Source organism: Morone saxatilis, unplaced genomic scaffold, assembly GCF_004916995.1.
Source record: "Morone saxatilis isolate NCDOM2014 unplaced genomic scaffold, NCSU_SB_2.0 Contig17, whole genome shotgun sequence".
NCBI classification, from domain to species: Eukaryota; Metazoa; Chordata; class Actinopteri; family Moronidae; genus Morone; species Morone saxatilis.
The window spans coordinates 7,319,420-7,335,706 of record NW_023339729.1 but is presented as its reverse complement, the minus strand read 5'-3'; the positions used below and the strand labels follow the sequence as shown (position 1 = coordinate 7,335,706).

Genomic DNA, 16,287 nt, shown 5'->3' with positions numbered 1-16,287 from the left:
TTCAACTAAAGTACCTCAAGATTGTAGGCCCACTTTGTTGAGTAAATGCAATTACTACACTTTCCAGGAGTGGTCAAAGGTCACAGGCTGAGATGAGTTCTCTACACAGTGGATGATAAAGTGGTGACATAGGCAGTCACAGTCCAATCACACGTTATCACACCGTAAAATACTGTCACTAGAGGGTAACAACTGCTACAACAACGTCGCCTTAGGGCCAATGTCTTCACTGTCAATGGCCGATACTGTAAACTCCATTTCCCATAGTTACATCCTACCCGGCAACGTCATGGAAAGAAGAGCCAATAGGAGACGCCTCAACTTGGAGTAACACGTCATTCTAGTAAAGCGCAGAGCCGGCTGACAGGGAGTGATCCCCTCACCGTCGTCCTGCCTCGTACATCCGCCTGCTTTCATCTCCAAATGCTGTAATTTCTTTTCAACACAACAGACTCTTTAGCTCTCGTCTAGACCCGAGGCCAACCTCATATAAAAGGTAAGCGCTCGATTTAATTGTGTTGGAAAGTAGGCCGCCGGTCTCTGCTTCCATTCATGAAGCGACAGGAAGTGGGTGAATGCTACATTCCGTTAGCTAAGCCAGCCCAGCTAGTCAACGTAGCGTTAGCTCGTAGAGGTTTGAGTGACAGGGCGACGTAGAGTCGTTTAATGATGATTAACATTATCGTCTGCTGCTGAATTCATTCACTTCAACCGAATTTCGCGGGAGTGGGCACCGGGAAAGCGACATTTGAATGGTTTCTGAGTAGAAACGTTCAGGACGGATACCAACCTTCACCGGTGGCTTTATCAGTGATGAGACGTGGCCTGTAGCATATGATACAGACAGTGAGGTAGTCACTGTGAAAATGGCTCCAAACACTGACATTTAGACGGTTGAATAACGGTTAAGGTGTCCCTGTACTCTCTTATCGAAAGCAGAAGGGGAAAATGGGGCTTTGCTAACACCAGAAACCCCCCAAAACACCACATCCTCTTCATATGGCCGGTCAGAGGTCACATTCCGTAAGAAAAACACTGGATATTGGGCAACTTACATTTACTTTAATTTATTATGAACCTGCTCAAGCTTTTGTCTTCAGGTTGTTTGTTTTGTCCGACCAACTGTCCAAAACCCAAAGATATTCACTTTACTATGACAGAGAGAAGCAGCCATAGTCTAACATTGGAGAATAAGTAATGAGGGACTGTTGGGTTCTTGTTTGAAAATGTAGTTCAACAATCAATCGATTATTGAAATACAGACCTAGATACAAATAAAGTTACATTGTGGATGCCTTCCTTTGGCAGAGGTGTTTTTAGCTACAGAGAAATTCATTGCTTCTTATCTCAGGCCACGTCAATGAAACCTGCAACAAGTTAGATCAGCAACTATTTTGATAGGAAATTGATCATTTAAGTCATTTATCAGATTAAAAACTGTCTTTTAAACTGAGAGGATTCACTTCTTCTCTTTCTGTAAACACATTCAGCATTTTGGGACAGACAAAACAGGTTATTTGATGATATTACATCGGGCTCTGTCTGATATTTCATAGCGAGTTATTTACTCAGTCAACTGAGGAAATCATTTGTAGATTAACAGCTACAATAATCAGTAGCTGCAGCCCTCCCTAGTACACGGTTGTCTCTCCTACAGAAATATAGATCCTATTCTGAAATCACGCCCAGCTGACAACAAAAGATTGTAACTTTTGTTCTTGTCATCTTTTCAAACGTACCTTTTGACCCTGCCAGGTCTTGAAATGAACTTTTTTCCTCAGTCTTGAAATCACCCTAGATCTTTGGCCACTTTCAGATTGCATAATTCTTTTAGTCATTGGTTGGGTTGCTGTTTCGTGTTCATTTCTAACTGTTTGATCAATAAATGCATCACTGCAGACTGCAGGGCAAATGCAAACCTGTTTCCTGGTATAAGGCGACAGAAATGTACATGCACATGGAACATTTTAGTCAAATAATCACAAACTCACTACAGGGACGTTGTATATTTGAAGTAAAACATTTTCTACGAAGGGGGGAAGAAGATCCAACAAACTATTTCAATATTTACAAGCTCAAACTAACTATTTACATATAAGCTGTAGGATCACCCTAATCCAGAGGGAAGAGACTGAGAGAGGGAAGGTCAAACAAGCTATGAACCTACACACAAGCTTTAGAAACGCCCTGATCGAGAGATCCAGTGAGAAAGAGAGTAAGAGAAATTGTAAAATGTGCCCTGCCCTGCACAGCGCAGGTTGGCAGAAAAGCCATGGACTGTAAGCAGCATACAGAAGAAATTATAATACTTTAGAAAATATTGCTCGCCTTTTCCCATCCAGGAATGAATCGCTGAATTTGTTGCTTTAACAATAAAAATTAGATATATTTCACGACGCATAAATATAGTAATTTCATTTGTAATGATACATTTCTCTACTGTCTCAGAATTGTCCCACACACTGTATCTTTGTGTCCCAGGTGCTATTTTTATTGTCCCCTGGACAATGGGACATCCATAATTTCAGCATTGGATCCTGCTGGAATGCCGCTGTATTGCTCAGGGAATATAAAGTTCCTCTGATAGCGTTGACAAAGGGGGAGTGTACCGTTGCTACTGGTGATGCTTTTCTAAAGGTGTAATTCACGTTTCGCTGACACACCAACAAAGGTGTAGCTTAAAAATACCACTGGGGTTCCACTGTACTCTTCCTCGTCAAAACAGGTTGCTCAGGTTTCCCAATGACACGTTTGTGCGTCACACTGTCAAATATCTACGTCTTATTTCAGCATGAGAGAGGAAGGAGGACCTGTATAAAGAGCAGTTCACTGCCACCAGTGAGAAACAGTAACGAGTTTTGACTAGCAGTATCACTACATCCAGTGCTTCTATTGGACCTACATCCTCACTCTGATCTATTGGGCTCTCTCTCTGCTGAAGCTCAGCGATGGCCACCTACCAGGAGTTCATCCAGCAGAACGAGGACAGGGACGGGGTGAGATTCAGCTGGAATCTGTGGCCGTCCAGCCGTCTGGAAGCCACCAGGCTAGTTGTCCCAGTCTCCTGCCTCTTCACACCACTCAAGGAGAGGCCTGACCTGCCACCAGTCCAGTACGAACCAGTGCTGTGCAGCCGGGCCAACTGCAAGGCAGTGCTCAACCCACTGTGGTGAGTTAAATAGAAAAACAGTTCCCCTGCTTACAGATGTGTACCCTTTTTTACATTTTTTTTTTTTTTTTTCAGCAGCAAAGCACCAAAGATGCTTTTGTAACATTTAGTGTTATTTAGTATTCAGCCTTTATGCTTTAATTTAGCCTGTAACATGTGTTACATTGTGTTTTAGTGTCAGTGCCAACTAATGTTCTTGGCATTTCTTCATTGTAGCGTCCTTTAGTTAAAAAATAAAGGGGGTTGAGGGGATTTGAATTTGGTGCTGTGTTCAGAAATAGAAGTTCTAAGTACCAGGTGTGAAACATGAGTCTCAGGTACACTCCTGCCAACTGAATGCAAACCCTACATTGTTTTGATCCCTCTCTCACAGTCAAGTTGACTTCAGAGCAAAAATATGGGCGTGCAACTTCTGCTTCCAGAGGAACCCAGTAAGTAGTGACGTTCACAGCATGATTTAGTTTGACATGAATAGTTGCCATAACTTATATAAGCCTGCATAACTTCATATGGACCAGCTACATTCTTTTATCAGACCGGTTAATCTGGATGCCTTTGTCTCTCTGTGTCTCTGCAGTTCCCTCCCTCTTATGCAGGCATATCAGAAGTGAACCAGCCGGCTGAACTCATGCCACAGTTTTCTACCATTGAGTACATAGTACAGGTAAACACTACACTCTGACCTCAGCCCCATGCATGGAGATTGTATGTACTAAAGATGTACTGTACGAAGGTGAATATTAACAGTGTCCGATAATGGCCTCTATAGGTGAAGAGTTCTTATTTTTATTTTGAAGTTCCCGGTCTAATCCGTGTGTTCAGTGTCATCCTGCAACTTGGACACATCTAAACTATGTAGTATTCTTAGGTTGTGGATCAGTTCCCATGGTTCAAAGCACACATTTATAAAAAAAAGGTTCCATATTTAGGCAAACCTAATGTGGTACATTAGTGAAAGAGGTTTGCCATAATCATATAGTGTTTTGATATGTTAAGACATATAGTAGGCTATAATAAATATTTGGAGATGAAAGTATACAGAAACACCCCTGGCTTTGCTACCAATGAGGGCCTCACTACTATGGTGGCTTACGAGTGTAGCTTCATAAATAATTCAGATGGATTTCAAAAGTAATATGAGCCGTGTCTCCGGTAGTGTAAGCTAGTGCATCTTAAAAACATGTTCAGCAAGGCAAACATTAAACAAAGTCAAATATATACATAAACCTTGCTCTCTCTCTCACCTCTTTACAGCGTGGACCCCCGACCCCTCTGATCTTCCTGTATGTGGTGGACACATGTTTGGAAGAGGAAGACCTCCAGGCCCTCAAGGAGTCCCTGCAGATGTCCCTAAGCCTGTTGCCACCCAACGCCCTGGTGGGCCTCATCACATTCGGTCGCATGGTTCAGGTTCACGAGCTCAGCTGTGAGGGTATCGCCAAGAGCTACGTCTTCAGGGGCACCAAGGACCTCTCCGCCAAACAGATCCAGGTTGGTGGGGGCAAAGGCACGGGAAACTTAGAAATGAGACAAATAAATAGATTAGTATGTAAACATTGGAGTATATTAAAATATCTTAAAGGAAAAATGAATGTTTTTACAAGCCAAGAATGGTGTCTCAAGGTTTTTTTTTTTTCTTCTTTTGTGTGTTTTAGGAAATGCTGGGTTTAACAAAGCCAGCAGCATCAGGACAACAAGGGCGTCCACCAGCCCCTCAGGAGGCTGCCGCCTCTTGCAGGTATGGTGGAGCTTAAACACTTTTCACTTGTCTTTGTTAATGGTTGCCGTTTCCTCGCTGTACAGCGTTTTGCATTTCTTGCCTAAGGAGTGTTTGTGTTCATATTCAGGTTCCTTCAGCCCGTGCACAGAGTGGATATGAATCTGACTGACTTGCTCGGTGAGCTTCAGAGAGACCCATGGCCTGTCCCTCAGGGCAAACGGCCCCTCCGCTCCACTGGTGTTGCACTCTCTGTTGCTGTTGGTCTGCTGGAGGTACAATACACACACATGCAGAAACACAAATCATATTGTACATTAAAGGTCCACTGTCTAACATTTATATAATATTAATACTAGTATTTAGTTGGTTACAATCTGCAACTTTGCCGCTATATGCCACTAAATGCTACACACTGGTCCTTTAAGTGGATACGCATAATGCCGGCCTATGAATATACTGTAATTTACATGTGTTGTTTAACAAGTTAAATCTAAAACATGTATGGCTATAAAATTGTATTGGTTATTAATATTATTGTCTGACTCAAACAGACACACACACATGCTTCACAGTAATCTGTACTTTAGCCTCTTTGGGATGATTGTGCCACATGTAGCTGTTCAGAAATGCACACACACTGCCTGATGACTTATCTTCAGCAGGAACACTTTCTGAGTTCAAAGGCTGGTTCCTTGTTTGCCTTCTGTCTTTTCTCTCCACCATCATTATCCTCTCTTCTCCCACTGCTAATCTGCGTGGTTATATAACTGATACAACAGATCGTTGCCCTGCTGTACTCTTCAGCAGATAGTAGATGAGGCCTGATTAGAATAATTTTGGCTCTTTCAGTGACTCCAGATTCACTGATTTGTCGAGAGGCATTTGACGTGATGAACGGATCCTTTACATATAAATCAGAACCGCAAATAGTGGTTTGCTATTAGCAGGCTTTTTTATTTAACTGTTCTCTGTGAGTACACTTTGCTCTCACAAATGAATCATCGTCTACGTAGAACAGAACTTGTTATCAAATGGTCACATTATATTAAAAGCTCCTTCCAGTGGCTGCCAAATAACTGTACCTTGGACTTTCCCAGACTCCTGGATGTGGACTTTGTTTTAAGTGTTGGCTGTGAGATCTGCCCTTTGCTGAAACGGATTCTCTAAAAGCTCATTAGGACATGTTGTACTTTCAACATTCAATAAACCTGGATTTCTGCCATTGTCATATGATGTGAAAACCGGCATGTGTGTGATTTGAAACCTACCCATACTCAGAGGTATTAAATCACATTTTACTTGTCTTTGAAATGTTCTATTATGGATTAGTGAGGGTGCATTTCCACAGGTGATCTGAATTCTTTTGATAAGGCAGTCTTAACTTTCCCCTAACACTCCTTTTTTAAATGGCAAACTTGAGAACTAGGTCAGGAGTCCGTTGCTCATTGTCCACATTCACAGCCCAAAAACAGGCATTCATCACACTTGTTGTCCTTTTATGAGCAGTACTGAATCAATATGATAGAAATTGGAGCATAACATATATTTCAATACAAAAAACCTGTTATAACTACAGTGTGCTATAGTCAAATAACTGTGGTGTAAAATTGTCACTTGAGTATCAATTTAATACTGATGCGTCTATATAACCATCAGAGAGAAGACTGGCTATGTAGTTATTCTTACACTTATCCCTGCCACCAGGTCAGATTCAGTTGGATTCTGCTTGAAATGGTGACGAGACAGTACAAACATTACTACTTTTATCCACAGACGCCGCCAGAATCCGCACAAAACAAATGTTTCTTGTGGAGACTTTAATTGAAACTCAGTCCCTCCTCTCTCTATCCTCAGGGTACATTCCCCAACACAGGGGCTCGTGTGATGCTGTTTATCGGAGGGCCCCCCACCCAGGGCCCGGGCATGGTGGTGGGAGACGAGCTGAAAACCCCCATCCGCTCCTGGCACGACATCCAGAAAGACAACGCTCGCCATTTGAAGAAAGCCACAAAGGTGAGAAATCGCATGAAGCCTCAGATCTTAGCATTTAGCAGCAGATCTTGTGTTTGAGTGAAAGCTGCTTCTTAAAAAAATGTCTTTTGTTGATATAAATGACTTTTTCCCCACAAATAAACATTAATTTCAAATACTGTTTACTGACCTGTTTTTGGTATCACACAGTATTATGAAGCCATGGCTAACCGCTCAGCAGTAAATGGCCACAGTATTGATATCTACGCCTGTGCCCTGGACCAGACTGGACTGCTGGAGATGAAGTGTTTATCTAATCTCACCGGGTACGTCAGCACTTGCTGTTCAATTGTTTGAGGGTGTGAGATTGTATTAGCCTAACTATTATGGATGTTTGATTCTTTACAAATAAATACCCCTTTAAGGAGTGATTTAGATTGTAAACCCTTTGTTTTCTATGTATGAACAGGGGTCACATTGTGATGGGAGACTCCTTCAATACCTCCCTGTTCAAGCAGACCTTCCAGAGAGTCTTTAGCAAAGACTACAATGGAGACTTCCGCATGGCCTTTGGCGGCATCATGGAGGTCAAGGTAAATAAGTGATGTAGTCACTGAAGTTATAATGAATGTCATTGTTTGCTGTGTCTTTGTGCTGATGAGGTATCAATTACTTAAATTCTGAGCACAAAACAGATGTATACTTGCTAAACCTGACATTGGTGGTGCATGTTGTATTTATGTTGTGTGTCTTTGTGTCTGTACAGACATCAAGGGAGCTGAAGGTCTGTGGGGCCATCGGACCGTGTGTTTCACTCAACTCCAAGGGATCCTGTGTTTCGGAAAATGTGAGTCCCTGCCCCCGTCTTAGATTCCTTCCTTCTCACAACCGAACTGTAATCTGAGAGCCGTCACTTACTGCCATTCATCACAATGTGCTCTCTTGTTCTGTGTAGGAGATGGGTGTTGGTGGTACGAGCCAGTGGAAAGTGTGCAGTCTCAACCCGTCCACCACTTTGGGCATGTACTTTGAAGTAGTGAATCAGGTAAAAAAAAAAAAGCATTTACCGGAACTTTAACTTGTGAGCTCTGATGGGATTACTGTAGGCTGATGAAAGTACAGTCTAATTACACCAGTGAATAATTCTGATGAAGCCATTGTTTAGTGTAGACAATGGCTTTTTGTGGGGGGGTTCACTGTAGTAGAAGGCCATTTGTTCCTCTGATGCAATGAGAGAAGTGATTGATGATTGTCGTCTTGCTGTCTTGTGTGTTTGTGTGTGTAGCACAATGCCCCAGTGCCCCAGGGTGGCCGAGGTGTGATCCAGTTTGTAACCCAGTACCAGCACTCCAGCACTCAGAGGAGGATACGTGTCTCTACTATCGCCAGGAAGTAAGACTCTGGATTAATTATTGGTGCTGACACTGTGATTTATGCCAGACAAGACTTCACACCAGAATATAAAACTACTGTCCATATCAACCTGTAGTGGTAGTAGTATAACATGTAAGGTTATTTTGCAGAAAAGAGTGAAAGTGGATATTCACGTTTTGTACCTACAAGGCAATTTTAAAGAAAGTGATTAGTAGAATCAATATTGGCGTCAGCCAGTGTTTACATTCCTGCAATTTCTGGCAACGCCTTCAGAGACCTGTGTGCGTCACTCACACCACACCCACACTCACCTGTACGTGTCCTACTTTCTTTCCTCCCTCCCTCTCTTTTTTTGTTACCAAAGCTGGGCAGATGCACAGTCCCAGATTCAGCACATCGAGTCGTCATTCGACCAGGAAGCGGCTGCGGTGCTCATGGCCCGTCTGGGTGTCTTCAGAGCTGAGTCGGAGGAGGGACCAGATGTGCTGCGTTGGCTTGACAGGCAGCTCATCCGCTTGGTGAGTGACGCACCCACACCGTAACTGCGCTTTGTGATGAGGAGAACAATGCATAGTTAGCATTGTTATGGTTGTGTGCTATGAAAAGGAGTAAAACGGCACATTGTGCATGTATTGTACAAATCCAGTGTGATGTGCCAGGTTACATAAGGATTATCCCATGACATGTTCAGTGTTTAAACAATGTTTTGTCTCTCTGGGTTTCAGTGTCAGAAGTTTGGCCAGTTCAATAAAGATGATCCTACATCCTTCAAACTGTCAGAGTCTCTGTCCCTCTACCCACAGGTAAACCTGCCTCCTAGTGCAAATACATGAATGTCAATAAAGAAATGACTAAATTGTAATTTCCAGTTTTTCCCCTCTTCCCAATTTGAATTGATTTGCAATATGATTATATGCTTTTCAAAAACCACTTAGATTACATGACACTGAATATTCATTTTAATAACTTCTTTTTCTTCCCCTCTCATCCACCTGCAGTTTATGTTCCACCTGCGGCGGTCACCCTTCCTTCAGGTGTTCAACAACAGCCCCGATGAGTCATCCTATTACAGGCACCACTTTGTCAGGCAGGACCTGACCCAGTCCCTGATCATGGTCCAGCCCATCCTCTACTCATACTCCTTCTATGGACCACCAGAGGTCAGCCTCTCACCCCTCCACACTGTTACCATCAATGTTAGAGGAGCCTCTAGCCTTTGCTAGAAGCTTCAGAGTGTCTTTATAAGAAATGTTTGTCAGTGATGATGTTTTTGGCGCTTGTTCCAAACTGTATCTGTTCTTCACAGCCCGTTCTCCTGGACAGCAGCAGTATCCTGCCAGATCGAATCCTTCTCATGGACACTTTCTTCCAGCTGGTTATCTACCATGGAGAGGTGAGACACAGACTATGAATGCATCTATATCTTTAGATTCCCACCAGGACATTCGATTTACGCCCATTATAATCTCCAAAAATTTCTAGGCCTTTTTTTTTTTTTTTTTTTTTAAAGCTGTCATTTCCCTCTTCATTTCCAGACCATAGCCCAGTGGCGAAAGGCAGGCTACCAGGAAATGGCAGAGTATGAGAACTTCAAACAGCTGCTGCAGGCTCCCCTGGATGACGCCCAGGAAATCCTGCAGACGCGATTCCCCATGCCGCGCTACATTGACACGGAGCACGGAGGCTCACAGGCTCGCTTCCTGCTCTCAAAGGTCAACCCATCACAGACCCACAATAACCTCTACGCCTGGGGACAGGTACGGTGTTATAAGCTACAGATTGCTATTTTTCAACTGTCTATACTTGAAAACAGATTGCTTATAGAGGTCATATTCGTCACCCAAAGTGGAGACTATGGGGATCGACATTGTGGAAAAGGGCATCTTACTAAAATCTTTATGGTTGATGTTTTGTTTTTTGAGCGGGCCATCTAAGGATGCCAAATTGTGTGGATTTTCCCTTGCTTGAGCTGAACTTTCATAACAACAGTATAAAGCAATTTATGAAAGTTTCAGAAATTTCTCATTTCCTTCTTACTTCAAAATCAAGACTTTAAACCCCAGGATTGTCTCTATTCCGGGTTAAAAAAACACAATCTGTGCTGACAACTTAGAAGATTTAAAGTCCAACTGTCAGCAAACATAGGTCCTGGATTAGCTAACCTCTGATTCAAAAGAGGACGATTGAAAGCTGAAAATAGCTTAAATCTCTTTATTTCCAAAGTCAAGGAAGAGTTGAACCATAACCTGCAGTATGCAAACCCTGTGAATACATCTATGACGCTCTCCAAATGAGATTATCAAAAGATCAAGGTCTTGCATAAAATAATCTTTGCTTCATTAAAGTGATCATTAGTGTAAATCACTCAACCACTTTTTGTCTCCCCTTGCTTCCGGCGCATCTGCAGGAGACAGGAGCCCCGATCCTCACTGATGACGTGAGCCTGCAGGTCTTCATGGACCACTTGAAGAAACTGGCTGTTTCCAGCTCTGCGTAGACGCCTCCGTTCCACCACAATGACCGACGGAGTGAACCGTCTAGGGATCCATTAACATTTCCCCTGTTTTTGTAAAGGAGCCAAAATAGTCTACTGTATGTGCGTGCTTGATTTTACTGTGCCCTTTCTGGAGTCATGTGTGACATTTCCATGCTGCAAAAAGAACAGAAAAAGGGGAAAACAGCACATTCCTAGTAAGAAAACAAGTGACATTTGTATTCATTTTCATTAACTTGTTATTTATGAGAAACTGCTCCAGTACTCCAGAACCAAACTGTTCTCATGTAAGCAATATCACATTCTCTTTCTCTTTTATATTTGATATTACCTGATATGCAGAATAATTAGACTAATAATTTAATTATTTTTTGTTTTCTTTTTGTTTGTCCTAAAATGTGTATGTACTGCATCGCACTTGGTTGAAGGTGCTGTTTAATAGAACGCTTATATTTGTTTGCTTTGTCTATAGCTACAGATGACATGCCTAGAATTTTCTGATGAATAAATTATAATGGTACCTCTAATGGTGGCTAAGGGATGTTCACGGGGCTAATGGGTCTTCACACTGATAATGTTAGTGTTAATGTTAATCACAGTTTATTTGACAATGACTTCAATGAAAGTTAAAATCCTACATGGATTATGCCAGTGTTTTCCAAGAAAATTCCCTCTGAATAATGAGTATTAATGTTCTGAGGAATGGAAGTCAATCGCATCAACTCAACTGAGATTGACACGGTTTTCAATGACGAACATTTAGATTTATTTTTAACTTTATAGGGCACTCTATAGCTCTTATAGCATCTCGTTCACCATCTGGTATTTTGCACCTGACGACAGCCCAAGTGTCTTTGTAATCAAACGTTAATATACTGTAAGACTGTATAAAAGGGACAGTTGTTTGACATAGATCCTGTCTGGATTCCTAATGCTATCCATATAAAGGTCTGTCAGCAGGATTCTGTCTGTGTTTTCTGTCCTCACAGCAGCATGTATGCTCCAATCACAAGGCACTTTTAGGCCATTGTACTAGTGTCTCCCACTTTGGATTTTCACATTGAAGTCACAGAGGTTGCCAGAGATGCTCAGTTCACACAGCAGGCATTTGGTTTATGTGCAGCAGGAGAAAAGGCCTAGCATTTTACAGATTAACAGATTGTACGATTGCATGCCAGTGTGTACACGAGAACAGCACATACTGTGTTGCTACAACAGTAGGTAACATATCACTCTCCCTAAACAATTGTCTTTTTCTCATCTGGTGCTACTGTACATAAAGCCCGCACGGCACGCAATCCCAATCATAAAACCACTCACACTCCATCTACTGTCTGTACTACTGTAAGCTGATTTCAGAGCACCCAGACAGTATGATTTCGAGGATCAGTGAACGGCAGATTATGAAGACTAATCCTTAAGGGCTATCTGTTTAGGGGCAAATTCTACTCCTAGCAGCTTGAAGCGGAAGTTGCCACTGAAAAACAAATGAAGTCTGTTTACTGAGAGCTTAGACCTTACAATGTTGCCCTCTGAAGCCACATATGCTCCAAAGGTATTCAAGGCTGAATGAAAGATACAATGCTGTGGCTCTTAATCTCTTGTGACATGGATACTCCTGCAAAATGCCAAAAGCTCCTTTTAGGCCCGTGCATTTTTCAGTTTAGAGTGGTGCAGCTGCGTGTGATCTGATACCATGCTGTACAAGGATATGAAATGATCTCATAAAAGGAAAATAATCGTGTCTTCATTTTAATCTGTCTGTATGCTTTAGCCATCTTTACACATGCAAAGGCTGTGCATGTTCAGTGACGTTCAGAGAAACAAAGGAACATTAAAATGTCTCTTTGCCCACTTATTTTTCATTTATTTTGTCTTCAGTGATCATTTATGATGCTCGGGTCCATGTGATTTCCTGGCTTAGGCAAAGCTGTAAGGAAATGTGTCGTCTTATTATCTCCTATCAAATCCTGTCGGATCAGTTCTAGTCCAGCAGCCAGAGAAAGCCATTCTGGCTTCTGCCCCAGATAACTTATATAAGATTCTATATAGAATATGTCATGTTTATATAACTGATTGACACAATACTGTAGTCAGATGATGCATACCATATATATATTATATATGGTATGGCCTCTGTTCATCTCAGTGATTTAGATTATTAGTTATTATTGAGTGAGTCTGAATGTATATTCAATATGTGTGTCTGAATACATGTAACATACTTCAATCCCAAGAAGGCTTGCAGCCACAGCCATTAATTATCTTTATAGTAGATTTCATAGAATTGAATGCAGTTGAGGAGGGGCTCCAGTGTTGAGCACTAGAGTGGAGGAGGTGTGACCCCCACTCTGAACTGTCTGGGGTCTGTTTGTGAGGAAGTCCAGAGTGCTGAGTTTGAGTTTCACAGGGAGATTGTGTTGTGCTGATTTATTAGAACAAGTTTGTTTGATGTGTTGTCCAGCTACAATCAGAAATCCAAACTGTTATATATATATAGTTATATAATAGTTGTTCCTATACTGGAAGGTGAGGTAAAATGCTGGCCATCACAGGGAGAGAGGAGACGCTTACAGAGGCTCATTTACATACAGTCTCTCCTGGAAGGCATTCTGTTGCACTCAACAAAGGTTTGTATCAGGAATTAAAAAGAGAGCTTGACTGTTCAAACCCTGCCCATTCCCTCCAGACGGCTGGCTAGAGCCAAGAGCATCCCGTGGTCTCAATCCATTGGCAGCTATACACTCTAAACCATTCAACTGTGCAGGAGAACCTGAACCGGGATTGTGACCTCAAAATAAAATGGTCATGATCTACTGTACCAGAAAAAGTACCAGAAAATATTATTTTCTCGCATTCAAGTCTATCTTTACTTATTTCATCGTGTTTCTTAGCAGTGTGTGTGCTGTGTACGTAGTAAAACTGTCTCTTCTGAAATGTGGTGAACTGAATTATTATCTTACTATAGGCTTTGGAGGAAGTGGGAACTTTCATTCCAAAGACTTACAATGCGTTAACTTGAGAGCAGGGATTAACATCTTGTTATTGCCACAAACTCTGGAGACAGCCTATCACCATCCACATGCACGTCATAAGCAGTGTTTACCAGACTGTAGCCAAGTATTCTGACTTCCAATATGCCGCTGATATTCAATAAGACTCTTGTCAGCTGTTGGCACGCACCACTTGGTGATTTAAGGACACAGAGCACTTTTTGAAGCTTTGAGATGTGTAGCAGGGTTTATTCACAATCATTTCAAAGCAGTTCATCAAACTTCATTTGTTATTTTTGTGCCTTTAAGCCTGTAGAGCAAGGGGAGATTTAATCTTGTGTAATTGCAATAGCGAATGTCCCCCTCACCCCTTGATCACCTTTAAGTAGAAGACCGTGCCAAGGTGGTAATTACCTACTGTATCACCAGCTGCTTGTTCAACAGTATTTGGGGCACTTTAGCAGAGAGTCTTGGCCTGATTTGTCAGTTTTCAGAGTCATGTTGAAGTGCAGCTTAGCCTCTGGTGCTGAGCATGAAGGCATGCTACTGAGGTAACAGAGATGTCGGCCTATCTGGCCTCATTTACTGTGGGGTTGTAAACACTGTTTGCACAGAGGCTCAAACGGTTTATATTTTTAGCTCATTCTCACACTGAAGAACCACAGTACTCATGGGAAACATCTTTGAAATGCCAACTTTTGTGTTGTCTCTGGGCTCCAGCACAGTTCAGATTAGAAGGCATACACTGCAGACTGTCAGTCTTGCGGAGTCATCTGTGCTTCTCACAGTGTGCAGAGCTCAGCAGGCCTTCGTCAGTCTGGTCAGTAGCAGCAGGAGCAGCTGCTCATCATCCTCTCTGTGACCTCTCTCTTAACAAGAAAGCACAGATCAGATTCTCAAAAAACAGAAAGAAACAAGGGCCAAAAACTTCAGCTGGTGTACTGGATTTAACGAGGAATAGTTGCAGTTGTATTGACTGATAACTGTGGTTTTTCTTAGGTGTCAAATGTAATGTTTTCATTCACTACTACTAATTAACAGACTGTTATCTTTTACTTCACCAGCCTGTGCATCACTGATGGCCTCTGCAGGGACTACAGATGCAAATGAGCTTTTGGCTATATCTTCACCATCAGTGCTCACAATGTTATGGCGGATCAGTGTATATTGCCCCTTCTTCCATGCTTTGGGTCTTTATATTCACAGGCCTACATAAGAGCACAAGGATCAGGACTGGACATTGCTCTCATCACCGATTTAGAATTGCAACCTCCCTGAAATACTGTCCGTTGTTTTTATTTTTTCATTTTTTATTTTTCTGTCATAAACTGATTCTTCTGCCCCATTAAGATGTTTAAACCTCTATTATACATCAATGCTTAAGCCCCAACTAAATGTTGCCATGTGGTTACATCACTTGAGGCAGTTCATCAGACTTCACACCAGCTCCCATCTGGAGCCCAACAAAAAGGCTTCAACAACTGTTTGTCACATAAAGCAGTACTCCCCAGGAGCCTTGAAAAACTGAATTTTGATTGGTGTGAAATTAAGTTTCCTCGAAGAAGAAGAAGAAAATAATACTTTATTGATCCCTAGGGGGAAATTGTTTTTTTCAACTCCTTTTTTTTTTATACACACACAGGCTGAAATGCACACTTCATGCAAAGGGGAGAGATTCGGTGGAGTGATGGGGCTGCCGTGTTACCAGCGCCTCATGACAGGTTTCGGGTTAGGTTGCCTTGCCCCAAGGGCACCTCCGCACTGCCAGGAGGTTAACACTGGCACTTTTTTTTTTTCTTTAACCCTTGTTATTATGTTAGTTAATTTAGTTCATTAGCCTTTAATTATCCCCATTAAGAAACAACTGGTCTTTTTTCAAAATTAAACAAATAAACACAATTCACACCACACAGCTTTACATAGAAAATAGACAGTATTTCTAATTATAGAATACAGTAACAAGTGGGCAGTTCCCTAAATTAGATAAGAGTGAATTTTAAAGGAACACCCACTGTTTCTACCACAGACGTTTTACAAGGAGTACTGCCCCATAATTAATTGGTCCAAAGTTTTAAAAGGGGTTATTTGGATGGATTGTGGTTCAGATTAAAGTTTTTAAAAAAGAAAGTGGATGGGGCTAACGTGAACTTGCTATTGGTGTTGCATTATGGGGGATTCAGCCAAGAGGGTTTAAATGAGAGGATATCATCACTCTCCAAGCCTCTGTTTCAGGGTCAGATCTGCTGGCAAATGTAACACGTTTATTTTGATTAAAAATAACATGTTAAAAAATGTAAATTTACACAATGTAATTTAATGATCTGTCATGGACTCATTAGCTCTACGTGATTAGGTTAAGTTTCATGAAAAAAAAACTTGTATTTGGAAAAAATGTCTGAAGAATTTGGAAATAAAACCAATTTATTGATTTTTAATGCCACCTTTAGCTATTTCTATTAATGCTTTAACTAATGGGCCACAATGATGTGATGTTTCAAATCTCTTCATTTGGGGGCATTTAAAGGCAAAATATCGATACAGTGGTGATTGTTTTTGTTAAATTTAG

At 41.7% G+C, this 16,287-nt stretch overlaps 1 protein-coding gene across 1 annotated transcript; it reads left to right on the top strand.

The window, feature by feature from the left end:
* The first annotated feature begins 339 nt into the window (after positions 1-339).
* sec23b (SEC23 homolog B, coat complex II component) lies at positions 340-11,690 on the top strand. The gene is made up of 19 exons (XM_035660887.1): positions 340-496; positions 2,942-3,169; positions 3,543-3,600; positions 3,747-3,833; positions 4,424-4,660; positions 4,825-4,907; positions 5,017-5,161; positions 6,744-6,902; positions 7,071-7,186; positions 7,330-7,453; positions 7,627-7,707; positions 7,816-7,905; positions 8,146-8,252; positions 8,599-8,752; positions 8,960-9,037; positions 9,233-9,394; positions 9,541-9,627; positions 9,770-9,991; positions 10,642-11,690. The coding sequence occupies exons 2-19, from the start codon at positions 2,949-2,951 to the stop codon at positions 10,729-10,731; spliced, it is 2,301 nt and encodes a 766-aa protein (XP_035516780.1). The 5' UTR covers positions 340-496; positions 2,942-2,948; the 3' UTR covers positions 10,732-11,690.
* Positions 11,691-16,287: the final 4,597 nt, after the last annotated feature.